The 17040-nt window shown below is 35.5% G+C and overlaps 1 protein-coding gene across 4 annotated transcripts; it reads right to left on the bottom strand.

Annotated features, from left to right (window-relative positions):
* Window positions 1-5026: 5026 nt before the first annotated feature.
* Window positions 5027-10954, bottom strand: LOC109015845 (phosphoglycerate mutase-like protein 1). 4 transcript variants are annotated; one of them, XM_035682936.1, is made up of 10 exons: window positions 10502-10954; window positions 9286-9347; window positions 9026-9133; window positions 8631-8710; window positions 7667-7829; window positions 7371-7445; window positions 7143-7231; window positions 6303-6422; window positions 5591-5635; window positions 5027-5517 (listed from the first exon to the last, which is right to left on the bottom strand). In XM_035682936.1, the coding sequence occupies exons 1-10, from the start codon at window positions 10665-10667 to the stop codon at window positions 5403-5405; spliced, it is 1023 nt and encodes a 340-aa protein (XP_035538829.1). In that variant the 5' UTR covers window positions 10668-10954; the 3' UTR covers window positions 5027-5402. The 4 variants fall into 4 exon arrangements, with proteins under 4 accessions (XP_035538829.1, XP_035538832.1, XP_035538831.1 ...); XM_035682939.1 differs by having other exon boundaries at window positions 10773-10952; XM_035682938.1 differs by lacking the exon at window positions 10502-10954 and adding an exon at window positions 10323-10472.
* Window positions 10955-17040: the final 6086 nt, after the last annotated feature.

Here is a 17040-nt window from a genome sequence, read left to right as displayed (position 1 = left end):
GCTCGTACTGTTATGGTAGAGAGAGAGGTCTTAATTAATGAGTTCGACGAACTCTGTTGGCAGCAGACGAACCTAAGAGATGTTTTCCTCAGTAGAGGCTGGGGAAATATCTGCACATTGAGGGGGAAGGTATACCCCTCAATGGTTCAAGAATTCTATATGGGGATGTGTGACATGCCTCCGGATGCATCCTCTCACACCGTGACTGTACGCGGTGTTTCCATTGAGGTATCGGCAGATGTCATCGGCGAGCACCTCGGGATTCATCGAGGAGTTGAGACATTTACACACTCAACACCCCGTGAGGATGTAGGCACTTCTACATCATCTACTGGCCGGGGATGTGAGCCAGCATCAGCCAGAGATGCAGGCCAGTCAGAGGCTGAGGATACTGGCGTCGACGCTCGGGATGATGACCGAGACGAGGATTTCTACATCCTCACCGGGAGGGATCGCATGCAGATCGAGCGGAAGAACGCCTTCAACCAGAACCATCTGCTGCATTTCTTCCGCATGTTGCACCTTATTGTTGCAACAAATGTCGATCATGTGGCTCATAAAACCACATTTAGTCGGCTTCGGGCACAATTTTTGATACGAGTGGCACGTGGAGATCCTATAGATTTGCCACTGCACATTTTTGAGAGGATCCGTTACGAGGCGAGCATCGTCTCCACGGATAATCTCCCATATGGTGTCCTCATCAGCCGACTATTACTTGCACGGGGAGTGCCGACCCAGCCAGAGGAGCGGGTCAAAGATCAGATGAGCCCCCTCGACATGACCACGCATCGGCGTAGCATTGGACAGGCGAGGGGACGTCAGCCACCCCCTGTAGAGGATCTAGTTCCTCCGACGCAGCCTGAGCCAGGTCATGTCGGGAGTAGTAGTCAGCATACGCCGAGTACATCTGCAGGAGATGTGCGGCCTGCTTGGGTTGATGCGGTCATCTCACAGCTGACTGCGCATATTGATCATAAGATCGATCGATCGCTCGAGGCTATATCGGCGTCTGTTGCCGAACTCACCCATCGTGTAACTATCCTCAACGACAAGGTTGATACCTTGACTGAGGAAGTACGGAGTTCGATTTTTGCGGATAACGTTATCATCTGACTGTTGTTTACTACATTCTATCAAATTTTGTATTTTATTTTTAATATTTGTAACGAAAAATATTATTGAATATTTTTATCGTTTTTTAATTTCAATTTTTAATTTTCTTTGATGTTATAATTTCCAACTTTAATACTAAATCACTGCATTTCAAATATATATAAATCAATAATATATATTTATATATTACAAAGTGTGTATATATAAATATATACAATTCAATTTTTTAGACTTGTTCACAAATTATGCACAATAAAAATCACATAATTTTTAAATTAAAGTCATTTAATTTAAATTTACAATGAACGTTCGAATGTTATTACTTAACGTTCGAACATTGGTGCAAACATTTTACGTTCGAACGTAAAATTAATAACATTCGAACGGTTGCGCCAAAACATTTTACGTTCCAACGTAAACAGACATAACGTTCGAACGTATATGTGACGTTCGAACGCATATTTCCCATACGTTCGAATGTAAAAAAATCTCATTCTATCTTTAGTGACGGTTTCTAAAAACTGTCACAGAAAATGTATTTTAGTGACGGTCTAGGGACTGTCACAATTTCCCAACCGTCACTAAAACGTAATTGTGTTGTAGTGAACCAAATCTCAACATTAAAAACTTTCGGTTATGGTACTAAAACCCAAATTAATACCAAACGTTTCTTGGACAAACCAAATGGCAACTAATAGATTAGACGCATCTCATGTAATAATGGAAAAGTTTTTCCGTAAAGGTATATCTGTTACCGGGGAGTCAACCAATTATAACTTCACCTCCAAAAGAATTGAAAAAACGTTGGAGCCAAATATTTTTTTTTAAATATTATTTTTTAAAAACTTGACCCCCACTAATTTTTAGAATTAAAAAGAAATTTTCTAGAAAAAAAAAAAAAACTTACTCAAAAAACACTTTATTCCAATATGACAAAAAAAATGGACTGCTATTTTTTTATTCCATATATATGAAAGACATAAGCATGTGTGTCAAAATATTTAAAATAATGCACATAAAAAGAAACATACTATGCTTTATTCTCAATATTCAATTTAAACATTACATCACAAGCATAGCTCTTGCCCACAAAATTCCATTTTTTGTAATTACATAGTATGTTTAAATTGCCCACAATATTCAATTTAAGAATCACGTTTAGAGGTGAATTTCAGCTCAACCTCATCACTCTAAAAAACATTTGTTTTACTTGAATCACCAAGCATAATAATTTTCTCTTCTTCAAAGGAAGTAAAATTTTTGAACCACTTTTTGTGATAGCAGACATGCCTATTGACACCAGAATCTGCCAACCACCCTTCAACAAATTGAACCATGTTAATGTCTGTGATCATTGCTACAAATGGCTCCTCCATTACGTTAACTTGAAGATTATTTTCTCACTTCTGGAACCTACAAATTCGAGCAAAGTGTCCAATTTTGTCATAGACAAAACAAGCTTGATTTTGTGAAGGGGTTCCTTGTTCTTATCATTTTGGCTTTGAAAGCCTTTTTTGTGAGGTCTACTAAATTTTTTGAAATATTTTCTTTGCGGCTTTAAAAAACTATTTCTTGTATTTTGACATTTGGGCAAGGTACCATTTTCAGAAATTAAGTTTATATTTTTCATGGTATCTTCATTACCATTTTGAAACACCAAATCATCTTGACCTCTAGCTTCCTCATCTACACGAATACGTGTGATTAACTTGTGCTTCAATCGTGTTCTCGGTAGTAATCTTGCTCGAATTCTTTGCAGTGAGAACATAAGAAACGTTGAGAAGACTTAGATAGAAGAGCACCTTGCACTTCCATCTCTTGAAATAAGCTCATTTGAACCAGAAGAACTTGTTGAGATCTCCAATGTTTTCCGTAGATTTTTTAGTTGTAGGCTCCATGTCTAAATCTCCTTAAAATTGTTGGTGAAATATACAATAATATAATAAAAATTACAATGAAATTAAAATTAAAACGAAGCCAGTTTGGACTGAGACACGGAAATATCACTCTCTTTAAGGAGATTCAAGCTCTTTGTGGTGTACAAAGTCTCAAATTAACCGGTGCAACAGAACTTATCTTGACTTGACTCATTCAAGATATAACAGCTCAACTAATCGTCGTATAGCCCAAACTAATTCTGCACAAATAATTGAGCCTAAAGTTCCACTCAAAAAATATATTTCTATTATCTAAAAGATCTCTCAAAAAAATATATACACACTTTATCTTTCTCTTTTTCAAAAGAAAAATATACTAACTTCGTATGTACCGGAAAGAAAAAGTACTACCCTTGGATCACACCCACTCACTAGATGCCAGCCTCCATTCAATTTAAAACAATTCAAAATACACTCGTAATTGTGCAAAGAAATGGTGAATAAAGTAACGTATTTCCAAGAAACGGCACAATGAACAATCAGCCACTACCAAATTAAAAAGAAAAAATCAATGGCTGAAACTTATGGACCAAAGAGTCGGTAAGAAATTAACTGATAAAATTTAAAGTTCAAACGGCTTGATGGTAAAGCGGATGATAATGAGCATTTAAAAAACAATTGAGCAACTGAAACATTAAATTCAACCAATTTAAAGAGATCAACATTATTGATAAAAACTATTTATTAAAAAATACCAACATAAAGCAAGAAGGACGCTCGGGAGATCTCTCTCGCTATCAGAACACTGTCATCGCTAAATCTGGATGGTACTTACTTAACTGTCAATCTTATTTTGCATTCATGTACTAAGCATGTTGAGTTGGATTATTATTTTGTTAGAGACCGTGTGGCAGCTAAATCTCTTCAAGTTTCATTTGTCTCTAGTAAAGATCAACTTGTATAAATCTTCACCAAGCTTTTAACTTTAGCTCGATTTATTCAACTACGATCAAGTCTCACAATATGTCATGTGGTGCTTGAATCGCAGGGGACTTTTAAGGCAATAGCTGCTGCAATACCAAATTAGAAGAATAAGAAGGAGCAGCTCGCATATAGTCTAGAAGATTTTGGACTGATTCTGAAATAACAGAATATGTTCTAGTGGTCCAAAGTTTGTTTGTAAATTCCAAATGAAATTTCTATAAATGTAATTTCAAATGCTTTGAGACAATTTGTATAAATAGGGCTTAAAGGGTCTTTGTATTGTAAGAGAAGAAAACTAATACACGAAAATTCTTTCAGAGTAGAATACTCAAAGAGGCATTTTCTCAAACACTTTGTTTGCATCCTTTCAATTTTCCTCATTAAATTGAGTTGAGATGAGATAAAATAGATAAAAATTAAAAATAAAATAAAATATTATTAGCATATTACTTTTAATATTATTTTTGTTCCTAAATTTAAAAAAGTTAAATTATTTATTGTATTTTATTTGAAAATTTAGAAAAATTGTAATTATTAGATGTGATTGGATGAGTGGAGATACTTTCCGAATCAATACAAGGCCTAAGACCCCCCATTTGGATGTTGAGATGAGATAAAATTTTTCTCATCTCATCTCGACATCCAAATAGAACTCAAATACAAAATAATTTTTAATTTCAGTTGTTAAACTCCTAATCAAAACATAAAAAATACACAACTTTTTCAAATTTCAAAACAACAATTATATTTAAAAAATTATATTCAAACAATTTTTTAACTTTATAATATTTTTATTCAATTTTTTTTCTCTCATTTCTCAAAATCCAATAAAACATTTTAACTCAAAACATTTCACTACTATTTACAAATCATATCACTATTATTCATATATATTCTGAAATATTAAGTGTCCAAACGAGCCTTAAAGGTTGCTTGCCCCAAACACGACATAGCATGCCATCCATACAAGTGGAAACCAAGGAAGAACAGCGTCACTTTGAAAAAACAAAAAATCAGAAAGTGAGGGACAGGGAGGGAGAGGCCCAATGTTTAACGATAAAAGACTACATAACAAATAAATGATATTGAAACAGAAACCTCACTGTATGTTCATGTTCCGAAGTAAAAAACAGCAATCTTCCATGGCCCCAATAGAAAGCTAAATAAAGTATAATAAACCCAATGTGTTCACATCTTCATCTGAAAAAGAATCGGCATGACAACTCTGGTATAGGCTTTAGATCTACCTATTCCAAGAAAAAAGAATCATGAAATCATCCAACAGAGCCATCGAACTTGCTAAAAATGGATACCTTGTCTTCTGTAGAAATATATTAACTATGGAAGTGCCTCAACAAACACTTGAATCATATATCACATGTATTGTGTCTATTCCTTCTTGGTCATTGTTCTTATACGCTATAGTTAGTTTGCAAGTCCTTCCTCTGGAAGCTTCTCAGTGGCAACATCACTGGGAAGATCAAGTCCATTAGGTATTTTTCCAGGATAGTTAGTCGTCGAGGAAGCTGACCCCATCATACTGCAGAAACAAAGAGTCAGAAGATGATAAAGCTAGAATATGGATGCTACAATTTGAAAACGAATATGCTCACCTCCTATCTATGAAGACCATTGAACGGAGCTCACAATTGGCAAAACTGCACAATCACATTGTATTTTTTTATGTAATTAGTCACGGTACTAGGTTTCTATTAGTAAAAAAATCTTTATAACCATTAAGTATGAAGGGAGTTCGAAGGTCAAAGTAACCCGAGAGAGACTGAGACGTGAAGTATGAACATGATATCACCTAAACCCAATCTCGATAACTAGGGGAAAACCATTGCTCTAGAAAATATGATCTACTTTGAATGATCATAGAACTCACAATCCAAGTCATACAAGTAAAACCATACTACTGAAGGGACAAGAATGCCTGCCATGAGGATGTCTCACCAGAATAGAAAATCTAACCAAGAAAGTTAAGTGAACAAATAGATAAATAGAAGTTTCTCATACTCAAGAAATGACTCAAGAATTTAGATTTTTTTTTTTAACTCAAAGAGATTAGCAATAAAATGTTTGAAAGAAATCATCTCTAATTCTGAAATGTAATAAAAAAAAATGCAAAATGAATTCATGTAAATGCCGTCAAGTGAATAGAGAAAAAATAAAGAGAGAGAGAGAGAGAACCGGGGGGGGTTGAATACATGGCTAGATAGCAAATTCAGCAGAAGGCATAGTGCGTTATATTTTAAACCCGAGAAATATGTCTACTAAAATGTTTTATATATGTGTGTGCGCGTGTGTGAATGCAGTACTTACTTTGCGCATATTTCACTCTTAACAATTGGATGACAATCATTTCCAAAAGAGCTTAGGGTATGAAACAAGAATCCACTGTGGGTGACAATTGCAATCTCCTTCTCTTCACGAGTCCACAACCTGGGCCAATTGAGAAACAATGAAAAGAAAAGAAATAATTTTGGGGTATGTTCATGGCCATACCGGCAACCAGATGATAGCGAAAGCGATCAAAATGTCTACAGAAATCCCACTCAACCAGGATAAAAGGTGGAAACTGGAAAGGATATACCCATGTGGAAAAATTGATCTCATAAGCAATAACCAAGCGTTTATTTGCCATTGTAAGGGAATCATCCCAAATATTGATCCATACATCTGAAAACACTAGTATATTTTAAGTGAAAAAAATAGAAAGATAATATTACACAAGTGACTTCATATGTATGTAAGACACTAACATGCATGTATTACGTATTGGGACTCATTGCAGAACACAAACAATATTGCTTTTTTTTTTTCCTTTTAAAAGAAGGTGAGCTTGGATCCATGAAAGATCAAGATCCCATTGACATGGGACGACCATGCCAGCTAATAAGAAAAAACGGAATATTCCTTTTAATAAACCAATTTTGTCGAAAGATAAGAGCATGTTTGAAATCCCATGGCCGATCTCAAACATGATAAAGTAATTTGTAAGGTGAATGAGCACAAATTAGTGCTTCTTTAGTTTTAAAAGACGGCAATTCCAAAGTTTGGAACTTTTTTGGCCATACAAAATCTCAACAAGCATTGCTTGTTGATGTTACTTTGGTTAACAGAACTTCAATTTTCTGGGAAACGGAAGAAAAAGGCAGTTACCATTTCAAAAACTTCTGTCCCCTATCAGCAACTTCCTCATTCGTCTCTCTAATGTCAGGCTTCCACAAAATGTCATCATCATTTTCCACCTGAACAAGAATTACAACATGAATAAATAATAAACATGATTGAATTGAAGACCAGGTAAACAAGTCAATAGCATTTGGAAATGACCGTCAAAAGCCACCCGTTGGCATTATAAAGCCCCAATTCTGGTAATTTACTTACCAGTGAAAAATCAATCGCAGGAAAAAGTGGGCGATATTCCCTAATGCTTCGCCTCTTATCACATGGATGAACTCCCTGTAGTGAAAAGAAAACACATGCAAGTACAAATTGAGATGACAACTAATAACCAATTAATGGGGAGGGACTATCATTTGCCGCAATTTTGATTCACTTCTTGTTAATAATTGGATAAGGACTAAGATGTATATTACAAATGCGATAACTTTGTATACATTCATGCCAATATACATGCAGAAAGGGGCCCCACAATATCCATTATATGTAATGTGGCATACCAAATGTTCACGGCAAAGCTCTACAGCTACAAACGGTGGGCAATTTAGACTTGAAATTGCAGGATGGCCACTGTTCCCTGTATTTGCAACCATTAGAGGAGGTACATTTACCCCATCTGTGTATGCTTCACCACCAAAGACTCCAACTGCTGTTTGCATGGTCCTGCAGTGAACCATTGTTACTCATGAATTATAATTAAGAATTAAAGCAATTTAAACATGTAGACCCAATTTGTTTTGTGAGGAACATGCCAAGTCATCTAAACCAAAAGCCCCTCGGGGAATAGAGATTCAGAAAACGATTAAAAATAATAAATGACCTTTGGCCTTTTACATATCATTTCTTCGTGCGTCTTAAAAGTTATGAAGCATGAATACCTAAAAGACCTTGGAGATGGACTTAGAAATGGCTGGATACATGCTTGTACACTAAATAAATATTTTTAGTTTCAGATTGGGGGAATATGGCTGTTGGCAGAACTTTTAAATACATAGTATTCAAGTTAGAAGCCAGACAAGCATCTTAATGGTTTGCATATCACATAGAAATTTGATTAGCCATAGGGCTGGAAATGTACAACAAGATATGTTACGTATGTATATATCTCAGGGGTTTGAGTCATGAACCTGAGGCAATGGGTTTTTACTTGAAAATATTTTTTAGAATCTGCCTACTGGTGCTAGAATGACCTTGATTTCTTTTTTTAGCACAACCTCGACCTAATAATGGCAGGTTAAACAGCTCTCATAGACAAATAACCCTAGAGAAGCTGATCACTGAAACCGCACTAATTCTTCCCCACTTGATTCTAGCGGTAATAATAATGCTTATACATTGCGTCAGAATCCAGTGGTGAGCTTAGTGGAGGTGGTCTGCACCATTTGCACGGCATTAAGCAGATAGGAGAAGATATAAAAAAAAAAAAAAAAAAAATGGAGGCAACAAAATTGCAGTGACTTTTACCTTAACAATGGGGAAACAATGACTAGGTCGATGCTTTTGGAAATCCCACATGCTTGAACATGCTTGCGAAGATTATGAACCTGTCATGGCACCACGAAATCATTCCATGACATCACTTTTATTATTATATGGGAGAATATGATATCTAATACAAGATATAAGCAGGACAAGAAAGTTTAAAAATCAAGCCTATGTGCGACAAAACTTACAAGTTTTATACAATTTCCTATCAGAGTAATTCTTATTTTATTTTACCGTTGCACATAAAGTTAATACAAGATGACCATGGCTTTCTACCTAAAAATTAGTTATATAAAAGTTTCCATATCAGAATACTTCATCGACAACATAGATGCAATGAACTAACAATTAGAACATAATTAATCAGCAACTACCTGCTTCCAGCCAAGAGGAGTTAGTTGTGCATCAAAAAGATCATAAGATAAGTATGCTTCATGGTTTTTCTCCCCTTCCACGTTGTGAATCCCTTGGGCATGCCTTACCTGTAGACATGGCTTGATAAGACTAATATGCTTTTTAAAGAACAAATAAGACAATAAATAATGTCCAAAAATAATGCATACAAGTGTCAAGCGTACAACCATAAATCTTCTCCACTAATAATAACGAATAGAATGGAAAATTTTCCACAAACCAGGTGAAGAGTCTTGCAACGATGCAACGGGTAGAGACTTTGACCGCCAGTGGAATCCATGTCTGTGGTCATAAAAGAAAGCAACCAACATAAAATCATAAGATCATCCCCTTTAAAAAAATACATAAAAAAAATGTGGCCTCCACTAAAGGTGATAACCATGTGACAAATTTGTGCCTACTAGGTTTGTCCTGAAGAAGCTAATCAAGAATATTGTTCATAGACAAGTGCTCAAGTACTACATAACACAATGTTTTAACAAAGGCGAGAATAGAGCCCAAAAGCAATGGCAAAAGTTACAATGGCAACATTGGAATCGATGCTTTGGTATGTGATAAAAGCTAACAAAAGATATCCATGTGATGCCCCTAAAGCATACGCAACAAGTGATCCATATAAGATTCCAACGGAACGAGTTTGGCATCAAATGTATATATGCCAGAATAATCCCAAGAAAGGTTCTAATAAAAAAGCATATACCAAAATAATCTCCAAAAGCGTTCACAATTTGACCACGTTGAGGTAGAAACCACAAAAAAAAAGGAGGACAAATAAAACAATAACAATAACGTCAAGATTAACGATGTAAAAAGTAAAAATAGATAAACATTTTGATCTTATCGAGCTTAAAAAAACAGGGGGCGGGTCGAGCACTTCGAGGAGATCTTGCCTCCACAACTTGCTCATAGCAATCGAGTGAAAAATAATCTTCAGGATGATTTGACATACGGCATCTACAGGGAATTTATGGAAGCTAAACTATATCAGTATGGAAACAAGATCAAGACTGAGCCTAGCAATCCAGGAAACTTTAAAATCAAGGCAGAATCAAGCTAAACGAGGAAGGGAATCGAGGTTATTCGCGGGGATCATATCATAGTTGGATAAACTAATCGGTTTGAACAAAGCATGGATAATTATCAATTACTACCAGCAACCACGAACTTAATGAAATCCAGCACCAGCGACTCCAAATATAAATCCAAACAACGTAATCAAATTAATAAATGATATTAAAAGAAAAATATTTGGTAAACCTTCAGGCAAATCTTAGCACAAGCATCGTCACGCATATAACAAGCCAAAACCGTAAATTCCCTAATCACAAACACATTTCAAGCACCAAATAATCGGAAAACAAATCAGAACTGAGTCGATAGCCAAAGAAGCGAATCGGCGCTAACAATCCAAACATAGAGAGATTTGCGAATCAGACCTAAGAGAGCAGAGAAGCAAGTTCGAAAGCGAGAAGGACGCTGGGGAAGTGGAGGTGGAGGCGGAGTACCGTAGAGCTTTGAAATGGGAGTGGGGACAAAGGAGGAATTGAGGTAAAGAGTAGGGTTACAAATATGAATAACGGTCTGAATAGGCATGGCTATCATTTTCCAATTTAATTTAATTTAATTTAAGCCCCCCGAGGCAGTGTGGTGCTGCTGATTCGGTCTGGGCAGGGTCTAAGATTGGAGGATGGGAAGGATGCTATGTACCAGACTATTCCACGTATTACATGCCAAAGAATGGCCACCAGGCAGGCTGCGCCTTGGCTTGCCAGTTGCTCGTTGAAGAGCGTGAAGGGGCCTAACTCTTTTTGCCTCTAAAGCTGCGCACGCACATGGCGTACTTGAAGCCGGAGTCGTCGCCTTGCCCTTAGACCTTGGACCGCACCCACGGCCGCACGCAAGCCACTTGGCGGTTGGGCGCAGGCTTTCCATTGAAATAATTATACCTTTTGCGATGAGCTTTTTGAAGGACACGTGGTCCTATGATGGACAACGTTTTATGATTAGTTGGTGGTGTCGGCTTTCAGCTATTAGATATGTCTTTTCAAAGCAAACGGGCCAATCTCTTCTTATTTTTTTGAAGATATGCATGTAAAAGAGAAACGTTTGGGGCTGGATGGGTGATAAGAGTAGATGTACACCCTTCAATGATATTATGCCACTTATTGCATTTCACAGTGAAAAAATAAAACTGATAGCAGCTTACCTCTCCCATACACTTCTTTATTGCTCTCTCTCCCCTCTCTCTCCTCAGTGATTTTCGTCGCTCTCTCTGCCCTCTCTCTCCCCGCATTGCTGCATTTTTGGACTAACCTTTTGCAATTCCACTAATGACAGAAATCCTCTTGGACCAGTTAAGATTTATGTTTCTTCCATCGTCTAAGTCAAGGTATCAGTACAGGTTTCCATTTAGTTCAAAATCATATATGAGAAAACATTCACCCCTGCTAGTCCTTGAGCAACAGAAACCTCTCAACCTAACAAGATTTTCATATCTCAATGAGTTCAATAACATCAAACCCTGCTGCTTGAGGATGCTAAGAAGGCTTGATGTGAACTTTAATGGCTTTCTCTAGATGTGCGAAAAAAATCCAGATCTGGGTTTGTCCCTACTGGTATATCTCTTCCATCCTTGATTATTTATACAAAAGCTGTCATTTGACATTTTTTTATTTTTGTTTTTGTGATTTTTGTTGTGAATTGATCTCTACTGACTATTATTTTTTTCTTACTTATAAAATTTTTTCTTACTTATAAAAAAAAAATTATAAATGAAAACGAAGCTTTAATAAGAGTAAATGAGGAATTCTCATATGGTAGAGATAAGAGAGGGACGAAAATACGCAGCCGCTTGAGAGGAAAGATGGGAAAGAAAGGGAGAAAGCAATGCAGAAGATATATGAGAGAGCAATGCAGAAGATATATGAGAGAATACTTGCCTACAGTCAGTTCTGTATATCTTTTGTGAAAAAACATACGTGCCACAGTATTATTGGAGGGTGTAAATGTATTCTTAACACCCATCATGTTTGAAGTTTTTCTCTATATAAAAAGAGGATGTTATCTATTTTTAGAATTTTTAATTGAGGAAAGTTAGAGATATAAAAAGATTTTATAAATGTAATTTTATAAATTGACGTGCCAGATTGTCAGTGTGCCATGTCTTTTTTTTCTTTCTCTTTTCCTCCTCTTTCCCTCTTCCTTTCACAACCCTTTATTGATGTCGCCGTCGCAGCTCCAAATCGCAGCCGAACCTTCCTTACCCCTTGTCGACGTCACCTTTCACCGCTGCCCAGTCATCTTCCCCTTTCTCTCTAGCACCCCTCACCTTCCTCGCCCCTAGTCGACGTCACCCTTCACCTTGTCGAAACACCGTCATTGCTGCTGTCACCCTTCATCGACATGCATGATCTCTCTCTCTCTCTCTCTTCTCAATCGGGCTAAAGGGGTGGGAAACGAGGCGGGGGAAGTAAGATGAAAAAAAAAATTAACTTGCGTGCTAGTATATTTGTGGGATTCTTTTATGTCTATATTGTTTTTATTTTTATTTATGTAATAATACATGTTTATAACTCAGTATTGATAGATGGAAGATTATAAAATTTAAAATCTGAATTAAAGAAATTGATGAAATAAATATTTTATTTAACGGTATAATATTATGTTTAAAATTATAAATATATGTAAAACTACTCTTTAAAAAATAATTGACATGATAGTCATTATTTAACTTTGAAGTCTCTCTTTTCTAGGCATGTTAAATGGGACAAATGAATGTTTTATTATCAAATAAGAATTATTCGTTTCCTTCGTTAGGGTATTGTCTGCTCAGACTGCCACACTGTCACATTGCGGGAATCCCCTGCTCTCGTTCTAAGCCTATATTTAATGCGGCATGGTTCTTGTGCATCACTTGGGCCTGGGCCTTCTCTCCATGATATCAAGCCGGACTAGATGTGCCTGGTTTGAGGTCCAGACTCCTACAGACAGAGGCCCGATTCTGTAGAGGAAAATATCTCTTCTAGATTGTTTTTATTAAAAACAATGTCTTTCAATCTCATCGGTATATTTGATAGAAGTTTAAAAACATATATTAATGGTAGTGGGGTGATTGGTTTGATACTTTGGTCTCAAAATGCAATCCTCTGCTCGCGTTCTATGCCTACATTTAATGTGGCATGGTTCTTGTGCAGCACTTGGGCTAGGGCCTTCTCTTCAAGCCAAACTAGATGTACCCGGTTTGAGGCCCAGACCCCTACAGACAGAGTCCGAATTCTGTAGAGGAAAATATCCCTTCTAGATTGTTTTTATTAAAAAAAACTTGTCTTTCAATTTCAATCCCATCTATATTTGATAGAAGTTTAAAAACATATATTGATGGTAGTGGGCCGATTGGTTTGATACTTTTATCTCAAAATGCAATCTTTATTGTATTTTATTTGCATTCTTTTCATTTGATAAATATAAAATTTTTAAAATGATTTAGCGAAAGTGAAATTAATATATTGGTGTGACTAAATATCTTACGTTAATTTATAATTAAAATAAATTAAGATATTATACACCACAACAAACCAGATGTGACACTCTATATGATAATGATAAGGATAGGTGGTGTATGAGATCTCACATTGTTTGAGAAGTAAAAGTTATTGCTCTTTATAAGGTTCCAATGTGCTCCAATTTATTATTGGCTAGTCTTTTTAAAATATAGGTCATGTGGTTTGTACCTTCTATTAAGGCGTTATAAATGATATTAGAGCCTATCTCAACAAAAAATGTAGGATTTGAGCCGTACCACCTATGAAAGATTGGCCCGACAAGGACGTCGAAAATTTAAGGGGGGTAGATTGTGATACCCCATATGATAAGACTAAGGGCAGGTGGTATATGAGATTCTACATTCATTGGGAATGATAAATTCTTACTCTTTATAAGGTTCAATTGTGACTCCAATTGTATTATTGATTAGTTCTTTTAGAGTATAGGTCATGTGGTTAGGGATTTCCATTGGGGTGTTACATCAGATCAACTAACAAATTTTATTTTCATAAGATCTATTTATGATAAGTTAATTTTTAAAATAATGCTAGATGTAATAATGAGTTGTGCAAGTATTGTGCACTTATTTTAAAAAGAGTAGAGTCCAACATTAAAATTTTAAAATTTTCATGTAGATTTTATATTTATTTACTATTTTTAAAAAGAGTGTGTAAAACTTACACAATCTATAATTACAAAAATTATTTCTCTAATTTTTATGTTTTATCTTATCCTCTTGTTTTACTTCTATTTTGTTTTTATTTTCTTCCGTCAAAAACTCAAAACCCAGTACCCTTCGGTGTCTCGAATCACGAGCGGTATTTGCCACTGGGCTAAGCTAAGCACGCAAGATGCGCGCTTACTTAGCCCAAGATATTAAAGCGCTGCTAAAATTAACGAGCCGAGCTGATCATTGCAGCATCTTGAGGCCCATTTTCCACAAATGAGCGCACCTGGACTCCTTTTTTGTATCACTTGGATTATGAGAAAACGAGTGCAAATTATTCATCTGCATGAGAAGCCTGCAGAGTCATCTCTACAGATATATAATGCGTCCTTTATACACGTACGACTGCATTAATATATTGAATGGTAAGGTGTGGATCAACGTTCTAATTCTAGTATTTCTCAAACGTTTTCAATCCCCCGCTCCTTCCCTCTTTTCCTTTTCTGAACACTAAACTAAGAAGCACATGTTTGTGACTGCTATATGATTGATCAGGTGGAAACTACTCCATATACATGATATGGTTTGAGTTGGAACTGGCGCTACAGTGCCCCTCCTCTTCCTTTTTCCACAAGAGTAGTAAAGCTAGAGCACATGTGCATGTACTGACTGCTCTATATAATTGAGACGGAACTGTTACGAAACTATTTTGTTTACTTATGTTGTGGCTTAAAGCTGCTAGCTAGTGGGCATTCTCGCTTTTGGTGATAATGGGTGCTGCGAAACTTCTCAAGACAGGTAGATTACCTATATATTAATGATAATCATGTAACAAAAATAGCGTATATATTGACTTCAGCAAATAATTAAATATATTCAATGGGGAATATGAATATAATGTAAATGAAGGAGTTTCAATCAGTTTACTGCAGCCTACATGGAATTTTTTTTTGGGTGTTATTCAGAGCTTCCTTAAAAAATTCTTTTTTTTTTTTTTGGTGTTCTTCAGTGATATGGCCGGCCCAGAATTCAGGAGCAAATTATTTGAAGAGTTTACATGGGATAATAGGTTCATAATAATAATAAAAAAAAAAAATCTAGTAAGTTAAGGTCGAAAAATTACATGATGAACAGTAAAAAAATCGGCTTCATTTGGTTACTAAATCTCTCTCAACTCATCATTATAATTTTTTCAAATTCCATTACAAAATATAATAAACAATTCAACTTTTTCAAATCTTAAAATAATAATAATATTCAAAAATAATATTCTAACAATATTTTATTATCTCAACTCAATTCAATTCAACTCAGTTCAACATTCAAACACAATCAGATCATCGAGCTGACTCTTAGGCATGATTATCAGGTGACCACCTTCCTTCAAGTAAGCAGATCATGAGACTCATGAATATACAGCCCATGAACTCGCACGAAATAAAAAAAGGAAAAAAATAAAAAGCAATTAAGACTGTAATAAAAGCTATTCAAAAAAAAAAAAAAAAAATAGAACAGGCCAGCCAGTAGATTTTCCAGCTTGATCCAAAGATTTGATTTGTCTGTTTCCATCTAGCTAGCTAGGCTTTAATTAATTTCGATCTATCTTCAAATCTTTAGTTTGAATTGGTATATATATATATGAATTAATTGGAAAAATGAGTTCTAGACTTCTAGCCCCATCTATGCATGGACCATCTACACTACTGTTCATGAAATCCTCGATGATCCATTACTCGTCGATCGATCTCGTCTATAAATTACGTATACAGATAATTAATTTAATTGTCCCCAACTACAAGTAGTTTATAACCACTTCTAAAATTATTTTCAGACGTACAGCTTATAGCCACAAGAAATCATGAGATGGGTGCTGATCATGATGAGCAGGCGATTGATCAAAGTATACTCGTAGTCATATGTAAACACGAAGCACGTTTTTGTCCACAAATTAATTAGTTTGGTTGACAAAATGATGAACAAGTTGGATTTCAAATATCACATATATATATATATATATACAATCTAGCTAACAAGCATTAAATTTGATCCTCAATCAACCTATAATTAATCTAGCTACAACAGTAGTTTTTCGTGTTTTGTTTTTCTTGGAATTAAGCGGCGCCCCTACCTCATTTGACTGGCAACTAGTTTGACATTAGATGCTTTCTTTGTAAGACAACAAATTAATTAATTTAGTGAATAAGAAAAAGATGAATCAGTACTGGATGCCAGAATATTTCTAAACTTTTTTTTTTTTGGTAGCTAGAGCGCTGTCTTTTCAAGCACAAATCACCCTGTAATTAATATATCTTCATTCCAATCATGATATAGACCCAAAGAAATAACATGTTTATAGATCGAGCTAATTAGTAATTTTCTAAATAGTGATGATCTGTATGAAATTAGTAATTTCCTGACATGAAAAGCATCCTCTAAACGGCCATATATATATATATAATTGTACAAGTATTAGTACGCGTATATATATATATATATATATGTGTGTGTGTGTGTATCTTTGAGATGCTTAAAAGTCCAAAATCTATTAAGTACTCGGTCCAGCTTTTCAACGTAATTAGTTGCATTATTCTGATGATCAATCTTCAAAAAGACAAAGGAGAGATTTGATTGTAGTCTGACTGCCCAGCAAAAAACGCTACAATTGGAATAGTTTTTCATGGAAGAGACTCGATCATGGATAGATTGTACGTCTTAGAACTAATGAAAGTATAGTAGTGGCATGGTAGGTACTCATGATATTAACCG

This window comes from Juglans regia, chromosome 11 (assembly GCF_001411555.2).
Source record: "Juglans regia cultivar Chandler chromosome 11, Walnut 2.0, whole genome shotgun sequence".
Lineage (NCBI taxonomy): Eukaryota > Viridiplantae > Streptophyta > Magnoliopsida > Fagales > Juglandaceae > Juglans > Juglans regia.
The sequence above is the reverse complement of the archived record's forward strand: the minus strand, read 5'-3'. Positions and strand labels throughout refer to the sequence as shown.